This window comes from Leptodactylus fuscus, chromosome 2 (genome assembly GCF_031893055.1).
Source record: "Leptodactylus fuscus isolate aLepFus1 chromosome 2, aLepFus1.hap2, whole genome shotgun sequence".
In the NCBI taxonomy this organism is placed as follows: Eukaryota; Metazoa; Chordata; class Amphibia; order Anura; family Leptodactylidae; genus Leptodactylus; species Leptodactylus fuscus.
Window position 1 is genome coordinate 26,501,738 of NC_134266.1, and position 21,515 is coordinate 26,523,252.

A 21,515-nucleotide genomic window follows, 5' to 3' on the forward strand; every position below is an offset into this window, starting at 1 on the left:
TGACTGCACCATGTGAATAGACCTTAAGCCTCATATGTCCCCCAGAGTGTTTGTCCCAGAGATGCCCTTAGACACCCTGTTATAAAGATGCACACCAAAGTAACAGCCAAAGACTCCCCCATTGATAGACGCCCCCCATAGCTCTCCCCCATGGGACCTTCCACATAGAAGACATAGAGAGGGCCTACCAAAAGCATCCCCCATAGTGCCTGTCACATAGATGACCCCCAGAATACCTATCAAAATCCATGGGTACCTACCAGAGGCCACCCTATAGTGCCTGTCACATAGACACCACCCCCCAGAGTACCCACCCAAGCCCACCCCATAGTGCCTGCCACATAGATACCACCACCCCCCCCTATACCTAGCTACCTGTCTCCAGCCTCCTACACCCACATATTTCAGAGTAGTCATCATGTGTCTTTCCCACATGGCAGTAAAGTGAGATGTACTTCCTGTCTGGGCAGACGATCCATCTGATTTGATCCATCTGAGTCCCCAGTACATATAATATGGAATTACCTGTGTCCTGTGAGGGGCTGACGCTGTAGCTGTCGCTCTCCTTGTCTACTGAACCGGTAGCTCTTGGCGTGGGTAGCCTCCAGTCTGTTGTCAGTGTGTGTGCAGATATGGTAGGGTGGGGTCTGTTAAGTGTCCACTGGCTGGCGTATCTGTTGCGGGCTGCCGGTCCGGCTTTTGCATTTTTTCTTGTGGTTGGATCTGTAAAAAAATAAAATGATATACAAGGATGTAAAGAAGAAAATGCCCGAGACTGAATTTAGAAGGGTGCGAGACCAATCTGACAAAGATAGACACGTATAGCATTTCACTGGGGACCATGTAATGCCACATTTGTCCTTTAGAGGCCACTGCAGGTAAATTGTGGAATCATGAGTGGTAGGCACTTCCCACAGTTATATCAGCTGATCTGCTGGGCAGCTTTAGGTGTGAATGGAGTATAAGATGTAAAGTTATTGCAGATCTGACCCCCAAGATTTGGAGGAGCGTTGCAGCCTTTTCACTACTTACCAAGCACAGTGCCGTATAGTGACTGTACTTGGTATTACAGCTCAGCCCACTTCACTCAAATGGGACCATGTGACTGATAAATGTGACATCACATGGTCTGTAAATAGCTCCTCTATAGGGTTCCTGGATGTCATCCATTAATGAAGCCTGAAACATCCCTTTAAGAGCACTGACTAGTACTAGAGCCTATATAACTATGTATTGTAGCCGTAGCCTCTGTTTCTAAATCTAGTAAAGTTGGGTGACATGATTTATGGCTGCCATTGCATTTTCAGTGCAGCACCTATGGAAACCGGTAGCCATATTTCTTGTCACCCAGCTTTCCCAGGACCAGATATAACTGAGAAGTGAGGAGAACTCAATAACGTTTCTCTTACACCCTGCTATTTCTCATAGTTACAGTCAGGGGGCGTCACGATGCGTTATCCTCGCCTACTCAGCTCTGCCTCCAGCTTTAAAGGTAATGAAGCCATTTCCTACAAAAAATTATTTTTATTTTTGTAAATTGAACAATAAATAACCTCAAAAACATTCCCTGGAAGGGAGGGGATCACTACATCCGTGTCCGCCAGGCGTGCAGCGCCTGATCTATGCGCCTGAGCGTTCCCCGACACCGCGGCCTTCTCATCAGTCATCCCTTCCCTGAAGTTCTTACTCTCTCCTCTGACTCTCGGAGAATTCCCTCATGTCTGGAAATGTCAGGTCTGCCGCGGAGACGGGCCGTATATTTTTAGCTTGGCTAGACAGCGCCGGCAGAAATAATACAGCTTTTTACCCCACCATTGTCCTATTATCTTATTGTTATTCTCTGCACCCTGCTGTGGTCTCCGGAGGTCCCGCAGCACAAACCTTGTGCATTGTTTATAAATTTTATTTGTCTTTTTTTTTTTTGGATTTTTTTTGCTGAAGGATTTCTGCTCCAAAATAAATACCCTGCATCTAAAAATAGGGATTTAGGACACGGAAGAGTGGAGGCGGCAAAGTACAGCTCAGATCCAGAACATCCCTTTGTGATCTATTTGCTTTATTTTATATAATGTCTTCTTCTCTAGTCACATCCAAAGCTGCACTCAGATAATGTTTGGCTACGCTGTAATGGGTGAGCTGTGATCATAAAACGTATTGAGTGCATCAAGATGTGATCGCCTGCAAGCTGGGCTGTACAAGGGGAACCCGCAAGGATAACAGTGCAGCATTGGGTGTGAATGGAGTAGAGAGTACCAATCGGTATGATAAAGCAGGGTATATGTCAATATGACTGGGGTGTACCTATAAGGGGCATGGAGGTAGCAGTTGTACCTAAGCCATGGTGCCTAAAGGGAGAGGGGAGGATAAAAGCCCCTCTTGTACTTAAGAAGACACCAGTATTATTTATGGTACTTGGTAAGTGGGGGCTTCAACTTATATGTCTGAAAATTACATTTATACACATACACATAGATAAATGGATGGATAGATTATCTATCTATCTATCTATCTATCTATCTATCTATCTATCTATCTATCTCATATCTATCTATCTATCTATCTATCTATCCATACAGTACAGACAGGGCCGGCGTCAGCGCACGGCATAGTCGGGCAAGTGCCGGGGCCCACAGAGCCTCTGGGGGCCCCCCGGCACTTGCCTGTCACAATTTCAGCTCATCGGCGTCCGTCCGCTGATGAGCTGGAATACATACGCGATGCAGGAGCTGCGAGATCAGCTCCTGCTTTAAAGCTCCGGCCCGGCTTGCGTGTGTAGACGCGATGACGTCATCGCATCACGCCTACACACGCAAGCCGGGCTGGAGCTAAGCAGGAGCTGATCTCACAGCTCCTGCATCGCGTATGTGATTGGAGGGAGAGAGAGAGGAGCGTCGGGGGAACGAGGGAAGGTGAGTGATAGAAGGTGAGTGTAAGTGTTTGTTTTGTATTACATATTAAGGTGAAACATAATGAAGGGGGCCCATGAAACTGGGGGGCAAATGAAGGGGAGGGGGGGAACGGCATGACACTGGAGAAGATGAAGGGGGTGGGGAGAGAACGGCATGAAACTGGGAACAAAGATGGAGGGGGCCCAAAGAAACTGGGGGGCAAATGAAGGGGAGGGGGGAACAGCATGACACTGGGGCAGATGGAGGGGGGGAGAACAGCATGACACTGGGGCAGATGGAGGGGGTGGGGAGAGAACGGCATGGAACTGGGGACAGAGATGGAGGGGGCCCAATGAAACTGAAGGGGCAAATGAAGGGGAGGGGGGGAACGGCATGACACTGGGGCAGAGACGGGGGACATGAAACTGTGGGCAGATGAAGGGGGAGAACGTGATGAAACTGGGGACAGAGATGGAGGGGGGACATGAAACTGGGGGCAGAGGAAGGGTGTATATGAAACTGGGGGAGAGATGGAGGGGGGCATATAATTTACGGGTGACTGTAGGAGGATTATACTGTGTGGGAGCACATAATGAATGAGAATGGGTGGAATCAACATAAAAGTGGGTGGAGCTAAATTTGCAGCAGCGCGCAGAGCGCGCCGCACATTTTGCCCCTCTTTCTACTCTTTAAAAGATTGAGAGGTATGGCGTTGGTGACGCCACACTCCTGCATGACGTCACTCGCTTCATCTGCAACGCACAGTGTCTCGACTCCCCCACCTCCTTTACAAGGGGGCCCACTGAGGCTCTGTCGCCCAAGGGCCCATAAAAACCTGGAGCCGGCCCTGAGTACAGACCAAAAGTTTGGACACACCTTCTCATTCAAAGAGTTTTCTGTATTTTCATGACTATGGAAATTGTAGATTCCCACTGAAGGCATCAAAACTATGAAGTAACACATGTGGAATTATATACTGAACACAAAAGTGTGACAACTGAAAATCTGTCTTAATATTCTCGGTTCTTCAAAGTAGCCACCTTTTGCTTTGATTACTGCTTTTCACACTCTTGGCATTCTCTTGATGAGCTTCAAGAGGTAGTCACCTGAAATGGTCTTCCAACAGTCTTGAAGAAGTTCCCAGAGATGCTTAGCACTTGTTGGCCCTTTTGCCTTCACTCTGCAGTCAAGCACACCCCAAACCATCTCGCTTGGGTTCAGGTTTGGTGACTGTGGAGGCCAGGTCATCTGGCGTAGCACCCCATCACTCTCCTTCTTGGTCAGATAGCCCTTACACAGCCTGGATGTGTTTGGGGTTATTGTCCTGTTGAAAAATAAGTGATGGTCCAACTAAACACAAACCAGATGGAATAGCATGCCGCTGCAAGATGCTGTGGTAGCCATGATGGTTCAGTATGCCTTCAATTTTGAATAAATCCCCAACAGTGTCACCAGCTTGGCACCCCCACACCATCACACCTCCTCCTCCATGCTTCATGGTGGGAACCAGGCATGTAGAGTCTATCCGTTCACCTTTTCTGCGTCGCACAAAGACACGGTGGTTGGAACCAAAGACCAAAGCACAGATTTCCACTGGTCTAATGTCCATTCCTTGTGTTCTTTAGCCCAAACAAGTCTCTTCTGCTTGTTGTCTGTCCTTAGCAGTGGTTTTCTAGCAGCTATTTTACCATGAAGGCCGGCGGCTGCACAAAGTCTCCTCTTAGCAGTTGTTGTAGAGATTAGAGATGAGCGAACAGTGTTCTATCGAACACATGTTCGATCGGATATCAGGGTGTTCGCCATGTTCGAATCGAATCGAACACCGCGTGGTAAAGTGCGCCAAAATTCGATTCCCCTCCCACCTTCCCTGGCGCCTTTTTTGCACCAATAACAGCGCAGGGGAGGTGGGACAGGAACTACGACACCGGGGGCATTGAAAAAAATTGGAAAAAGTCATTGGCTGCCGAAATCAGGTGACCTCCATTTTAGACGAATAGTGGATTTCAAATCCGGGTCATATGAGAATGTGAACTTTGTGACTAAGAGACAGGGATAGCTGTACAGGCAGGGATAGCTAGGGATAACCTTTATTTAGGGGGGAATGTTATTAAAAATAACTTTTTGGGGCTCTATCGGGTGTGTAATTGTGATTATTGTGAGATAAACTTTTTCCCATAGGGATGCATTGGCCAGCGCTGATTGGCCGAATTCCGTACTCTGGCCAATCAGTGCTGGCCAATGCATTCTATTAGCTTGATGAAGCAGAGTGTGCACAAGGGTTCAAGCGCACCCTCGGCTCTGATGTAGCAGAGCCGAGGCTGCACAAGGGTTCAAGCGCACCCTCGGCTCTGATGTAGGAGAGCCGAGGGTGCACTTGAACCCTTGTGCACCCTCAGCTCTGCTACATCAGAGCCGAGGGTGCGCTTGAACCCTTGTGCACACTCTGCTTCATCAAGCTAATAGAATGCATTGGCCAGCGCTGATTGGCCAATGTATTCTATTAGCCTGATGAAGTAGAGCTGAATGTGTGTGCTAAGCACACTCATTCAGCACTGCTTCATCACGCCAATACAATGCATTAGCCAGTGCTGATTGGCCAGAGTACGGAATTCGGCCAATCAGCGCTGGCCAATGCATTCTATTAGCCCGATGAAGTAGAGCTGAATGTGTGTGCTAAGCACACACATTCAGCACTGCTTCATCACGCCAATACAATGCATTAGCCAGTGCTGATTGGCCAGAGTACGGAACTCGACCAATCAGCGCTGGCTCTGCTGGAGGAGGCGGAGTCTAAGATCGCTCCACACCAGTCTCCATTCAGGTCCGACCTTAGACTCCGCCTCCTCCGGCAGAGCCAGCGCTGATTGGCCGAAGGCTGGCCAATGCATTCCTATGCGAATGCAGAGACTTAGCAGTGCTGAGTCAGTTTTGCTCAACTACACATCTGATGCACACTCGGCACTGCTACATCAGATGTAGCAATCTGATGTAGCAGAGCCGAGGGTGCACTAGAACCCCTGTGCAAACTCAGTTCACGCTAATAGAATGCATTGGCCAGCGCTGATTGGCCAATGCATTCTATTAGCCTGATGAAGTAGAGCTGAATGTGTGTGCTAAGCACACACATTCAGCACTGCTTCATCACGCCAATACAATGCATTAGCCAGTGCTGATTGGCCAGAGTACGGAATTCGGCCAATCAGCGCTGGCCAATGCATTCTATTAGCCCGATGAAGTAGAGCTGAATGTGTGTGCTAAGCACACACATTCAGCACTGCTTCATCACGCCAATACAATGCATTAGCCAGTGCTGATTGGCCAGAGTACGGAATTCGGCCAATCAGCGCTGGCTCTGCTGGAGGAGGCGGAGTCTAAGGTCGGACCTGAATGGAGACTGGTGTGGAGCGATCTTAGACTCCGCCTCCTCCAGCAGAGCCAGCGCTGATTGGTCGAGTTCCGTACTCTGGCCAATCAGCGCTGGCCAATGCATTCTATTAGCCCGATGAAGTAGAGCTGAATGTGTGTGCTTAGCACACACATTCAGCTCTACTTCATCGGGCTAATAGAATGCATTGGCCAATCAGCGCTGGCCAATGCATTCTATTAGCGTGAACTGAGTTTGCACAGGGGTTCTAGTGCACCCTCGGCTCTGCTACATCAGATTGCTACATCTGATGTAGCAGTGCCGAGTGTGCATCAGATGTGTAGTTGAGCAAAACTGACTCAGCACTGCTAAGTCTCTGCATTCGCATAGGAATGCATTGGCCAGCCTTCGGCCAATCAGCGCTGGCTCTGCCGGAGGAGGCGGAGTCTAAGGTCGGACCTGAATGGAGACTGGTGTGGAGCGATCTTAGACTCCGCCTCCTCCAGCAGAGCCAGCGCTGATTGGTCGAGTTCCGTACTCTGGCCAATCAGCACTGGCCAATGCATTTATATGGGGAAAAGTTAGCTTGCGAAAATCGCAAACTGACAGGGATTTCCATGAAATAAAGTGACTTTTATGCCCCCAGACATGCTTCCCCTACTGTCCCAGTGTCATTCCAGGGTGTTGGTATCATTTCCTGGGGTGTCATAGTGGACTTGGTGACCCTCCAGACACGAATTTGGGTTTCCCCCTTAACGAGTTTATGTTCCCCATAGACTATAATGGGGTTCGAAACCCATTCGAACACTCGAACAGTGAGCGGCTGTTCGAATCGAATTTCGAACCTCGAACATTTTAGTGTTCGCTCATCTCTAGTAGAGATGTGTCTGCTGCTAGAACTCTGTGTGGCATTGACCTGGTCTCTAATCTGAGCTGCTGTTAACCTGCGATTTCTGAGGCTGGTGACTTGGATGAACTTATCCTCCACAGCAGAGGTGACTCTTGGTCTTCCTTTCCTGGGGTGGTCCTCATGTCAGCCAGTTTTTGTAGTGCTTGATGGTTTTTGAAAGTGCACTTGGGGACACTTTCAAAGTTTTCCCAATTTTTCAGACTGACTGACCTTCATTTCTTAAAGTAATGATGGCCACTTGTTTTTCTTTATTTAGCTGCTTTTTTCTTGCCATAATACAAATTCTAACAGTCTATTCAGTAGGACTATCAGCTGTGTATCCACCTGACTTCTGCACAACACAACTGATGGTCCCAACCCCATTTATAAGGCAAGAAATCCCACTTATTAAACCTGACAGGGCACACCTGTGAAGTGAAAACCATTTCTGGTGACCACCTCATGGAGCTCATCAAGAGAATGCCAAGAGTGTGCAAAGCAGGAATCAAAGCAAAAGGTGGCTACTTTGAAGAACCGAGAATATAAGACACATTTTCAGTTGTGTCATACTTTTTTGTTACGTATATAATTCCACATGTGGTACTTCATAGTTTTGATGCCTTCAGTGTGAATCTACAATTGTCATAGTCATGAAAATACAGAAAACTCTTTGAATGAGAAGGTGTGTCCAAACTTTTGGTCTGTACTGTATATACTGTATATATATATATATATATATATATATATATATATATATATATATATATAATCTCTCTCTCTATGTGTATATATATATATATATATATATATATATATATATATGAGAAAAAATAAAATAGGTCAAATAAAACAAAAAAAAAAGGAAAATAGAAATATTAATATTAAAAAATAAGTAATGATGCCTAACAAGAATATATTTATCTAATATATAAATATATATTAAATAAATAAATAAATAATATACATATATATATTAAACAAATATATATTTCATGAATATATTAAAAATAAATAAATAAATAAATAAATATATATATATATATATATATATACAGTCCTATGAAAAAGTTTGGGCACCCCTATTAATCTTAATCATTTTTAGTTCTAAATATTTTGGTGTTTATAACAGCCATTTCAGTTTGATATATCTAATAACTGATGGACACAGTAATATTTCAGGATTGAAATGAGGTTTATTGTACTAACAGAAAATGTGCAATATGCATTAAACCAAAATTTGACCGGTGCAAAAGTATGGGCACCTCAACAGAAAAGTGACATTAATATTTAGTAGATCCTCCTTTTGCAAAGATAACAGCCTCTAGTCGCTTCCTGTAGCTTCTAATCAGTTCCTGGATCCTGGATGAAGGTATTTTGGACCATTCCTCTTTACAAAACAATTCAAGTTCAGTTAAGTTTGATGGTCGCTGAGCATGGACAGCCCGCTTCAGATCATCCCACAGATGTTCAATGATATTCAGGTCTGGGGACTGGGATGGCCATTCCAGAACATTGTAATTGTTCCTCTGCATGAATGCCTGAGTCGATTTGGAGCGGTGTTTTGGATCATTGTCTTGCTGAAATATCCATCCCCGGCGTAACTTCAACTTCGTCACTGATTCTTGAACATTATTCTCAAGAATCTACTGATACTGCGTGGAATCCATGCGACCCTCAACTTTAACAAGATTCCTGGTGCCGGCAGTGGCCACACAGCCCCAAAGCATGATGGAACCTCCACCAAATTTTACAGTGGGTAGCAAGTGTTTTTCTTGGAATGCTGTTTTTTTTGGACGCCATGCATAACGCCTTTTTGTATGACCAAACAACTCAATCTTTGTTTCATCAGTCCACAGGACCTTCTTCCAAAATGAAGCTGGCTTATCCAAATGTGCTTTTGCATACCTCAGGCGACTCTATTTGCGGCGTACGTGCAGAAACGGCTTCTTTCTCATCACTCTCCCATACAGCTTCTCCTTGTGCAAAGTGCGCTGTATAGTTGACCGATGCACAGTGACACCATCTGCAGCAAGATGATGCTGCAGCTCTTTGGAGGTGGTCTGTGGATTGTCCTTGACTGTTCTCACCATTCTTCTTCTCTGCCTTTCTGATATTTTTCTTGGCCTGCCACTTCTGGGCTTAACAAGAACTGTCCCTGTGGTCTTCCATTTCCTTACTATGTTCCTCACAGTGGAAACTGACAGGTTAAATCTCTGAGACAACTTTTTGTATCCTTCCCCTGAACAACTATGTTGAACAATCTTTGTTTTCAGATCATTTGAGAGTTGTTTTGAGTAGCCCATGATGCCACTCGTCAGAGGAGATTCAAATAGGAGAACAACTTGCAATTGGCCACCTTAAATACCTTTTCTCATGATTGGATACACCTGGCTATGAAGTTCAAACCTCAGTGAGGTTACAAAACCAATTTTGTGCTTCAGTAAGTCAGTAAAAAGTAGTTAGGAGTATTCAAATCAATAAAATGATAAGGGTGCCCATACTTTTGCACCGGTCAAATTTTGGTTTAATGCATATTGCACATTTTCTGTTAGTACAATAAACCTCATTTCAATCCTGAAATATTACTGTGTCCATCAGTTATTAGATATATCAGACTGAAATGGCTGTTGCAAACACCAAAATATTTAGAACTAAAAATGATTAAGATTAATAGGGGTGCCCAAACTTTTTCATAGGACTGTATATATACTGTATATAAAATAAAAATAGGTCAAATAAAAGTAAGAAAAAGCAAAAAATATAATAAAACAAATATTTAAAAATTGCTTTATTCATAGATAAAATACAGAAATCCTTACTTGTTCCAGGCCGGGCATCTGACACATCGACCAAGGGCCCAGTGGCCTGTGAGACGGACTGGTAATGCACCGTGTGAGTGACAGTTAATGACTTCTGTTTTGATGACTCTCCAAAATCGGCGTCAGTCAATAGCACCGTAGATCTGTCATCTGGAAGAGAAGATTTAATATGAGCAGAAGATTTAAAGGCGACGACCGAAGGAGCTTAAAACCTTTCATTGATTGAAACAGCGGATTTAACACAGATTTTTTTTTTTTTTTAATATTTTTTTAACTTTTTTTTTTTTTTGCAATCCTGTCAAATTTTGTGTGTGTGCAGAAACAGACGAATAAATTGCTTGGTGTCTTAGATAAATCTGGGCCCTGGACAGTGAAGCGAGGAGTGATTGCCGGGCGCTCGCTCTACATTGCTTACAAAGCAAGAGAGACCATTAAACTGGGAAGAAGCAAAACTGCAGCAAAGGATCTTCTTATCTGTCTGGTCATTAGCGAGGAGGAAAAAAAATCACATTCTGCAATGCAGAGGGCAAACCGGAAAAAAAGAAAGCGAAAAGTCGTCGGAAGCCGCCTCATGTTTACTTGACAAATAGAGATCTGATTTTTTTTTTGTTTTTATTTAATTTTTTTTTAATACACAATTTTTTAATAAGGGAGATGAGAAGAAATCCTTTGAACTGCGGTCTTGTTAAAATGTGAGACATCCTGCAACAAAAATTTCAAAGGAAGACGAATAAGACGGAGGTCAGAAAATTGTAATTTAATGTGGAACCTTTGTCTGTCTCACGACTCGAAGGAAACAAAGAAAGGAAAGGGGAGAAAAAGTCAAAAATTTCAAAACTTTTTGCAATAAAATTTAAGCAACTAGGCCATCAATAACCGATTGGTGGAAGTCCGGATATCTTAGGATAGGTCATCAATATCAGATTGGTGGGGGACACCCGACAACCCCGCTGATCATAATTGATTGGTGAAGATCCAGATATCTTAGGATAGGTCATCAATGGTGGGGTGACACCTGACAATCTTGCTGATCATAATTGATCAAGTGGGGCACCAATAAGTCTGTCCTGACCAAGGGCAAGAGCACCATACAAACGTTTGATTAAGGATTATCTGACTACGTCTCAGCCCTCCCCTATAGCAATTATCTGTTATAGGCCGTCCTCCTGTTACATGATTGACCCCAAATGTACAAATTCCATAAGAATGGGTAATTCCTATAACACTGATACATATTCTTGGGGAGGTTTTTGCAGTCATCTCTCGCGGGGAGAAACAACCAGTGTGAATCATTACATGGGGGGCATGGGACCCCTTTCTCCTGACTGGGGATAGTCCCAGGGGTAGGTTTCTCAGGGAAGTACAACTGGTCCCATCCATGTAAACGGAGCCATGCTGCAGTTCCCCACACTTCCAGATGATGGCAGGAGCTTATACAGAGGCGATACAGTGAAGGGTATATAGTGCTACATCTCATTCTGAGGATCATTGGTGGTCCCATAGGTCAGATCACCGCGGATCCCTGTTTTCCCATTGAATACTGGTCCCCACTAAGAACGGTATAATATCATCAGGAATGGAGTGACATCAGCAAGTATGGTGTAACATCAGCAAGAATGGAGTGACATCAGAAAGAATGGAGTGACATCAGCAAGTATGGTATGACATCAGAAAGAATGGTGTGACATCAGAAAGAATGGAGTGACATCAGCAAGAACGGTGTGACATCAGAAAGAATGGAGTGACATCAGCAAGTATGGTATGACATCAGAAAGAATGGAGTGACATCAGCAAGTATGGTATGACATCAGAAAGAATGGAGTGACATCAGCAAGTATGGTATGACATCAGAAAGAATGGTGTGACATCAGAAAGAATGGAGTGACATCAGCAAGTATGGTATGACATCAGAAAGAATGGTGTGACATCAGAAAGAATGGAGTGACATCAGCAAGTATGGTGTGACATCAGCAAGAACGGTGTGACATCAGAAAGAATGGAGTGACATCAGCAAGTATGGTATGACATCAGCAAGAATGGTGTGACATCAGCAAGTATGGTATGACATCAGAAAGAATGGAGTGACATCAGCAAGAATGGAGTGACATTGGTAAGAATGGAGTGACATCAGCAAGAATGGAGTGACATCGGTAAGAATGGTGTGACATCAGCAAGTATGGTATGACATCAGAAAGAATGGTGTGACATCAGAAAGAATGGAGTGACATCAGCAAGTATGGTGTGACATCAGCAAGAACGGTGTGACATCAGCAAGTATGGTATGACACCAGAAAGAATGGAGTGACATCAGCAAGTATGGTGTAACATCAGAAAGAATGGAGTGACATCAGCAAGAATGGAGTGACATTGGTAAGAATGGAGTGACATCAGCAAGAATGGAGTGACATTGGTAAGAATGGTGTGACATCACAAAGAATGATGTGACATCGGCAAGAATGGAGTGACATCAGAAATAATGGAATGACATCAGCAAGAACTGTATGACATCAGTAGGAATGGTGACATCATTAAGAACAGTGTGAGAACAACAGACATTGTATGACATCACCAAACAACATGACATCATCAAGACTATTCAATGGTACATTTCTTTTCTAATGCTCCATATGCTTATGAAGCAGGTGGCTCAGGATGAGCAGTGCCAAAGAATCTCCATTCCACAAGGAGCAGCAGGGTATTATATCACCCCAGAGCGCGGGGTCCATCGTCCCCATCATCAATCTTTGGGGTTAATGTGTAAACTCTTAGCTTTATACTAAACAAGGAGAGCGAGATGGCAGGAGATTCCAGCTGTGATATAAAGCAGAGGGGTGCGGAGGAACAGGTGGAGGGAGAGGCGACCGGCACCCTCATAGTCATTGCTCCTTATTTATACAGGAGAGGAGTCCTCGCTGCTCGGAGGGGCTGGAAGTCTTCGGTGTGACAGGCGCTGGGGCTGCCGGATTTCTGCGCACTTCTGTTGTTTGCATTTTTTGCCCAAACAAGGCAGCGGCGGACAGAAATACCAGACAAAGCCCTGCAGGTTATTAGGGACCCCTGCCAGGGGAAAGGTACTAAGACCCTGCCAAGATTAACCCCTACTGGCACCCACTGTAGTATAAGGCGTGATATTAACCTCTGCAACCAGCTTTCCCAGGCTCCTGCATGCCAAACTATGCCCTGAATCACTCCTATATTATATTATATGTCCACAGGTTGTTTCTGGTATTTCTGGTCAGGTCCAATAACATTAAGGGGGACTGACTGGTCCTGTTAGATTAAATCTGTTTCAACACAGCTTTCCTAAGCTCCTGCATGCCAAACTATGCACTGAGTCATCCCCATCTCTTTAAAGGGGTTTCCATAATTAAAAAAAAAATAAAAAATGACTGAATTCTTCGAGAAACAGCGCCACCCCATCTACTGGTTGTATCTGGTATTACAATACAACTCAGCTTTTCCAAGCTCCTGCATACCAAACTATCTCTGATCCATCCTGGTCTTTCTTAAAGGGCTTGTCTATGATTTAAAAAAACATGGCTGCTTTCTAATATAAAAAGCGCCACCTCTGGTTCTCAGGTTGTGTCTGGTACTGACGTGAAAGGGGACTAAGTCGATAAAATGAGATATATTAGAGTGAGCTTTAACCCAATTTTGCCCGAAACAGCACCACACCTGTCCAAAGATTGTACGAGGTATTGCAGTTCAGCTCCATTCACGTTAACCCAGCTTTCCCAAGTGCCTAATCATCCCTATATTTTTTAAAGGAGTTGTCTATAATTTAAAGAAACATGGCGGTTTTATTCCCGACACAGCGCCCCATCTGTCCACAGGTTGTATCTAGTATCTGTCTAAAGCGCTGCGGAAGAACTGCAATATGTTGCTGCCGTGGTTTATCCCACGGCGCTTTTCTGCTGCAGGACGCCATGTGGGGCCTTAGCCAAAAATCAAAAATGTCTTAAGGGGGTAAGAAAAAAAAAATACTGCTTTCTTGCTGAAACAGCACCACACATCACTACAGGTTGTGTCGGGTACTGCAGTTCAGGTCCACTGAAGTGAAAGGCAGCTGAGCTGCAGTACCACACACAACCTGTAGACAGGAGTGGCACTGTTTCTAGAGGAAAGCAGCCATGTTTTCTAAGATTTAAGGTGTATAATAAAAATTACAATAAAATAAATCTCTTCCCATTCTGTGTATACAGCTCCTATGCAGACCGGTGTCCCCACGGCAGACTATGGGTTAGTGCGGTACACTGGTAACATAAGATTATAGTACCTGACTACACAGAGATTACAGGTAGTCTGTAACCATGGAAACACATTCATCTGCATACAAGCTGTGTTTTCCAAATGGCAGAACATGTTCTAGTAAGGTGACAGTGGGGGAGGGGTTTGCATTGGTGCATGGAATCCTCCTGTACACTAATTAGGGATCAGGCTTCGGGGCCGGGGGTCTGCACCTCCTGGCACTTGTAGTGAAGCCCCCGGCTACCACATTCATCCGTAATACTTGCGCCCTGTGAGCGGTCTGCAAAGTCTGTTTCCAAAACAAATGTTGCTATGGCGACAGATCAACTTTATTATGTATTAGCAGATAATCCTCTTACACGCTTTCTTCGGGACAGGAAGTCGGTGAAGCCTGAGAATAGGGAACGCTGAGGTCATAGGGACATGAATACAGGACTGTATCACCACTGTATACGGGGGCTTAGCTACAGGCGGTGCAGTGGTGGCCGCCTCTACCAGATGTGCTGTATTACTGTATGTACACACTGTATTATGTGTACTGTATGGTAGTATTACATGTACTGTATGTACACACTGTATTATGTGTACTGTATGGTAGTATTAGATGTACTGTATGTACATACTGTATTATGTGTACTGTATGGTAGTATTAGATGTACTGTGTTACTGTATGTACACACTGTATTATGTGTACTGTATGGTAGTATTAGATGTACTGTATGTACATACTGTATTATGTGTACTGTATGGTAGTATTAGATGTACTGTGTTACTGTATGCACACACCGTATTATGTGTACAGTATGGTAGTATTACATGTACTGTATGTACATACTGTATTATGTGTACTGTATGGTAGTATGTACTGTGTTACTCAGGGCCGCCGATAGGGCAGTATTACCGCTACTGGTGTCAGGGGCCCGGCCAAATTGAAAAATGGGGGGGGCCCGGTTTTGGCCAGACCCCTGGCGCCCGCAGCAGCAATTGTGCCCTGGGCCGGCGTCACTATAGTATAGTCGGGCAAGTGCCGGGGCCCACAGAGCCTCTTGGGGCCCCCTGGCACTTGCCTGTCCCGATTTCAGCTCATCGGCGTCCGTCGGACGCCGTTGAGCTCAATACACAGGCGATTAAAGCAGGAGCTCAGCTCCTGCTTTAATGCTGCGCCCGGCTTCGGCGTGTGTCACATCGCGCGTGACGGCATGACGTCACGACGTCACATCGCGCTTACACCTGTCAGTGGAGTGACAGGAGCGTCAGAGAGAGGAGCGGCGAGGGAGCGATGAAGGAAGGGTGAGTGTAAATAAGTGTTTGTTTTGTGTTTAACATAATGAAGGGGGCCCATGAAACTGGGGGGCAAATGAAGGGGAGGGGGGGAATGGCATGACACTGTGGAAGATGAAGGGGGTGGGAGAGAATGGTATGACACTGGGGCAAATGAAGGGGGGGATGACATTACACTGGGGCAGATGAGGGGGGGAGAATGGCATTACACTGGGGCAGATGAAGTGGGAGAATGGCATTACACTGGGGCAGATGAGGGGTTGAGAATGGCATTACACTGGGGCAGATGAAGTGGGAGAATGGCATTACACTGGGGCAGATGAGGGGGGGAGAATGGCATTACACTGGGGCAGATGAAGTGGGAGAATGGCATTACACTGGGGCAGATGAAGTGGGAGAATGGCATTACACTGGGGCAAATGAAGGGGGGAGAATGGCATGACACTGGGGCAGATGAAGGGGGTGGGGAGAGAATGGCATGGACACTGGGGCAGATGAAGGGGGAGGAATGGCAAGACACTGGGGCAGATGAGGGGGGGAACGGCATGACACTGGGGCAGAGATGGGGGGACATGAAACTGTGGGCAGTTGAAAGGGGGAGAACAGCATGAAACTGGGGACAGAGATGGAGGGGGGACATGAAACGGGGCAGATGAAGGGTGTATATGAAACTGGGGGAGAGATAGAGGGGGGGACATATAATTTACAGGTGACTGTAGGAGGATTATACTGTGTGGGAGCACATGAAAATGAATAAGAATGGGTGGAGTCAACAGAAAAGTGGGCGGAGCTAAACCTGTTGCGGCGCGCGGAGCGTGCCGCACATTTTCTCCCTCTTTCTACTCTTCAAAAGTTGGGACGTAATACATAATTGGTATGTCACAAAATAAAGTGGTGTTAAAATGGGGGGGGGGGGCAGACACTTAGGGTGTATGGGGCCCCAAAATTCCTGGTGGCGGCCCTGGTGTTACTGTATGTACACACTGTATTATGTGTACGGTATGGTAGTATTACATGTACTGTATTACTGTATGTACACTGTATTATACGTACGGTATGGTAGTATTACGTGTACTGTATTACTGTATGTACACACTGTATTATGTGTACGGTATGGTAGTATTACATGTACTGTATTACTGTATGTACACACTGTATTATGTGTACGGTATGGTATTACATGTACTGTATGTACACACTGTATTATGTGTACTGTATGGTAGTATTAGATGTACTGTATGTACACACTGTATTACGTGTACTGTATGGTAGAATTAGGTGTACTGTATTACTGTATGTACACTGTATTATGTGTACTGTATGGTAGTATTAGATGTACTGTATTATTGTATGTACACACTGTATTATATACACTGTATGGTAGCATTATGTGTACTGTATACTACTATTATGTACACAGTATAGAAGTACTATATATACTCTATGGTATTATTATGGTAGTAGTATGAAGTAATTGTATGATAGTATTATGAGTATTATGTAGGCCCTGTAAGGTACTATTATGTGCATTGTATGGTAGTATTATGCAGGCATTGTATAGCAGAATAACTAAATGTCACCATTATTTAGCGCAGACTGTATGTATAATTTGTAGGATGTTATTTTCCCATAACATTATCATTTCATCAGTATTACTTCCCACTCTTTTCACAGAGGTATTTTGCCTTGGAGCCTACGCAGGTTCTGTACTGTATATGAAGAATCATCAGTCTCCCATTCATAACCTGTATCAAAGCCTAACATTGTTCTTACAGCAGTCATAGAGCAGGACAGAGTGTCCCTGGCACACAGTGCACGCACCTATAGTCTCCATAGTGTCCCGCTCTTCTATAAGGAGTTGTGCTCGGGGAATATCTATGTGCATTCTCAGGGTCTGCTGCTTGTTCAGCGTGTCTGAAGTCCGAGTATTCTTACTGAAAACACAAAAAGAGGACAAAAACAGTCAATATGTATAAAAGAGGATCCTAAAAACACCAAGCATTCAGTATTAATCTGAGAAAAAAAGTGCAAGTAAAAAATGCTGATAAATGACTCCTTATGGATATGTCATAGACCTTAATGGATGTGTATCACATCTAAAAATACGGACAAGCCAGCACGAAGTATATTGTGGATGTGTACTTTACTAGCACTTAGCCTTGTGTTTAATGACCTCCTGGCGGCCTGCCTCCTGCCGTCACAGCGAGCACCAATAATAACATACGAGAGGCTCATAAAACCGCAAAATCACATTTTACTCAGTCTTATTTATAACAGTCTGATGGCTGCACCTTAAAGTGGAACCCTGCTTTGTATATCAATGGCGGATATAGGTGCTGATAAGTCTCAGAATACAAGGACTTCAAGGACAACAGAAGTCTCCAAGGCCGGTCCAGCACCTAACTGGATAATAGCGATCCCGACTCCTATATACACGTAAATATGTTCTCAATGGGATAAAAGAGGATAAGTCATTTGCCAAATACTTATGGCAGCAGGTTATCTTCCCTGAGAACAAAAACATTGGGCATGCTGAAATGTAAGTGAGTCCTCCATACACATTAGATGGTGATAAAGAAATTATGGGGTTTGGCCGACATTTGTATGGCAGACTTAAAGGGGTTGTATATCCACAGGACAGGGGATAAGCATCCAATCACTGAAGGCCTCACCACCGATACCTATTCTCCTGATCACTTGGGGACCTGTTAGTTGGACCTCCAGCAATTGGACACTTATAAGTAACCTTAACTGCACAGCAACAGTGGCTTATGACTTGTCTCATGGGTTCAGTCTTCCTCATAACTTTTGATCTTCATCTTTAGATCATATAACAATTAAAGGTGAAGCCAGTCATAGACCTCTACTCTCCATAATACTGTGGGCAGGAGCCACGATGGGGCATAATAGAGAGTGCAGGAATGCGGGGAGGGATTCGGTCGGGGTCGTCAATGGGGCGGGGCGGGCCATGTCAAAAGTTTGTCACGGGGCCCCGCCGTTCCTAGTTACGCCACTGCTCCCACTAATACCTTACATACCGCAGTAGGTCAGCTCAAGGATGGGTTCACATCTGCACTATTTAATCCATTCTGTTCCGTCAGAAGAACGAATGAAACAATAAAGACGGAGCCATCTAATGATCCCGAGGGACCTCATTGACTACAATAGGTTTGTCGAGTACCAGTTGTTTTCTAAGTCACTGTCGGACTGGGATGTCTAGGGACTCACTGCCAGGATCCCTGCAGATCAGCTGTAGTGTAGCTACCGGTAATAACAATGCCATGCTGCTCACCCACACAGTATAATATGCTCCACAGCGGCCCCACACAGTATAATATGCGCCACAGCAGCCCCACACAGTATAATATGCTCCACAGCGGCCCCACACAGTATAATATGCTCCACAGCGGCCCCACACAGTATAATATGCTCCACAGCAGCCCCACACAGTATAATATGCTCCACAGCGGCCCCACACAGTATAATATGCGCCACAGCAGCCCCACACAGTATAATATGCTCCACAGCGGCCCCACACAGTATAATATGCTCCACAGCAGCCCCACACAGTATAATATGCTCCACAGCGGCCCCACACAGTATAATATGCTCCACAGCGGCCCCACACAGTATAATATGCGCCACAGCAGCCCCACACAGTATAATATGCTCCACAGCGGCCCCATACAGTATAATATGCTCCACAGCAGCCCCACACAGTATAATATGCTCCACAGCAGCCCCACACAGTATAATATGCTCCACAGCGGCCCCACACAGTATAATATGCTCCACAGCAGCCCCACACAGTATAATATGCTCCACAGCAGCCCCACACAGTATAATATGCTCCACAGCGGCCCCACACAGTATAATATGCTCCACAGTGGCCCCACACAGTATAATATGCTCCACAGCGGCCCCACACAATATAATATGCTCCACACTATCTCCAGTGTGCCCTGTACTACGCCAGTCACAGTCGCACCGCCTGCAACTGCGATCGTTACACTGCCCGTTACCAGACCTCCACTGCCTATTAAAAAAAAGCAGTACAGAGCCAGTACGAGCTAGGTCATATTTGCAGGACAATATTTGGCTGACTTTGTGCTGGATGGACTCTAACGCACATGTGAACGTAGCATAATGCACCAGAAATGATGTGCTAAAAATGGTGGCAGCTATTGCAATAATTGCTGACCTGACCTCCCTGCCAGGATATTAGTGGCTCGATCTCAGACACATTCTCTATAGTCACTTAGGGACAAATAATCCAATCCTTTGACTTAAGTTGATTAAGCTGTTAAGGGATTTCCATTACTTGTGTGACTCCCCCAATATTCATCAATGCCGAGTATCCGGACTATACCAGAAGAAGAAAACGATAAAGTCTGACATTGACGTACAGGGTAGTTACCTATAGGTGGCACTAGACAGCTATTTAGCATTTTTTTTCCCAGGGTGCAATGTGTACCAGCTAAATCTCCTCAAGGAGTAAAAGCATCTTCTGAGAAACTACGATCAAATAGAAATTTTTTACAACTGGACGGAAGAGATTTTCTGGACAATTTCAAAGGTTCAGTTTTGTAGAGGAGAATTATATTACATCAGTCTGTTATTACGGTAATAACTGGCGAGTGGTGTCAAAAAACCTAAATGCGGGCTAAAAGTAATGATTTTTGACACAAATGGCCCAATTATTGTGCTCAGTGCGAATGATGAAATCCATGGAGAAGTGAAGGTCAAGGATAAATACCCTAGTCAATGTGATTATTCTCGTAACTATCGCCATCTAAAATCCATGAACATAACGGAAGGGAGCGCACTGTGATTTCTAGATATCAAAAATTTAGGAAATCCTGGCCGGAAACTTTACCCGATGTAATTTTCTGCAATTATAAAAAAAACAGGCTCAGTGGGGGTAGGGGAGTAAGCAGCTGCCGGATAGTTCGGGTGGTGGCTCAGAATAATAGGACTGGACACATTGACATCTATTTGCTGTCTAGGAAAAGTCGGGAGGTCCCCACTCGTGATAGGTAGCTGGTTGGTGACATTGAAATCTATGGGTTCGTCTGATATTTATCTAATGTGTATAACCAACTTAAAGGGGTTTCTAGGCAAACTGGAAAATCCAGGGGAGGTTGGATCCTCCACTATGGGGTTGGGTCTCCTGTTCCATCCCTTGCAGACACTGGCTGGGTTGGAGGTCAAATGCTTCAGATGACCGTTCCGGCCAATATGTGTACCAGTGATGGATTAGCAGTGACCAGTGAATAGTGCGGTGGTCCCTGAGCTTCTCACTCTGCGTAGTCTGGAATGGAGGACCTGTTTCTGGAATGGAGGACCAGGGGTTGGTAAGTATTTTTTTTTTTTTTTTTTTTTTATTTTACTCCATCCACTGCACCCGCTCTGGGTTTTCAGTTTGACTGATAAATCCATTTAAGACATGTGCCCATCTATAGCCACTACTGACCTCATTCATGGTAACACTACTGATGGAGTCCATTCTGGAAGTCTAGAACAAGATGTGAACAGAGACTTAGTTGATTAACTAAAGTCCTGACTCAGTTCCCTCCTGATCATCATTATGACCCACTTGGCTATCATGCCTTCACTGGGGGTTATTTCTGACAATGGGTATGTCTATATATCTGTCTAGATAGCAACCCCCTTGAGAACAAGGCTAAGTATGCCTCTGCCTAGGGAGGTCTGGAATGTTTGGCCCACAGGAATCTAACTAACATTTTCACAATGTTCTTCAATCATTCAATTTCATGAAATAATGGTGGACATTCCACAAGAACCGAAGAAGATTCTTCCATGTGGGTGACAACACAACATCTCCGAGGTCATTGAATTATTATTAGTCTATAATGTAGTACAATTTCCATTGGTCTCTCTGTCAGGCCCAGACTGATATAACCCTTAGCGCCAACCAAAAATGACATCAGTATCATGCCTCCAGGTCCGATCTACACCTCCGCATCGTGGAAAGCGATAACACAAGACGGATTTAGATAATTGAC

At 44.8% G+C, this 21,515-nt stretch overlaps 1 protein-coding gene across 3 annotated transcripts in view; it reads right to left on the bottom strand.

Moving 5' to 3' along the window:
* DSCAM (DS cell adhesion molecule) overlaps positions 1-21,515 on the bottom strand; it is a 338,268-nt gene that overhangs the window by 22,099 nt on the left and 294,654 nt on the right. For all 3 annotated transcript variants that reach the window (XM_075263534.1, XM_075263535.1, XM_075263532.1), the window contains 3 exons: positions 17,311-17,423; positions 9,961-10,110; positions 526-723 (listed from right to left, as the gene is read on the bottom strand). In XM_075263534.1, the coding sequence (XP_075119635.1) occupies positions 526-723; positions 9,961-10,110; positions 17,311-17,423 (461 nt within the window). The remainder of the gene's footprint in view (positions 1-525; positions 724-9,960; positions 10,111-17,310; positions 17,424-21,515) is intronic.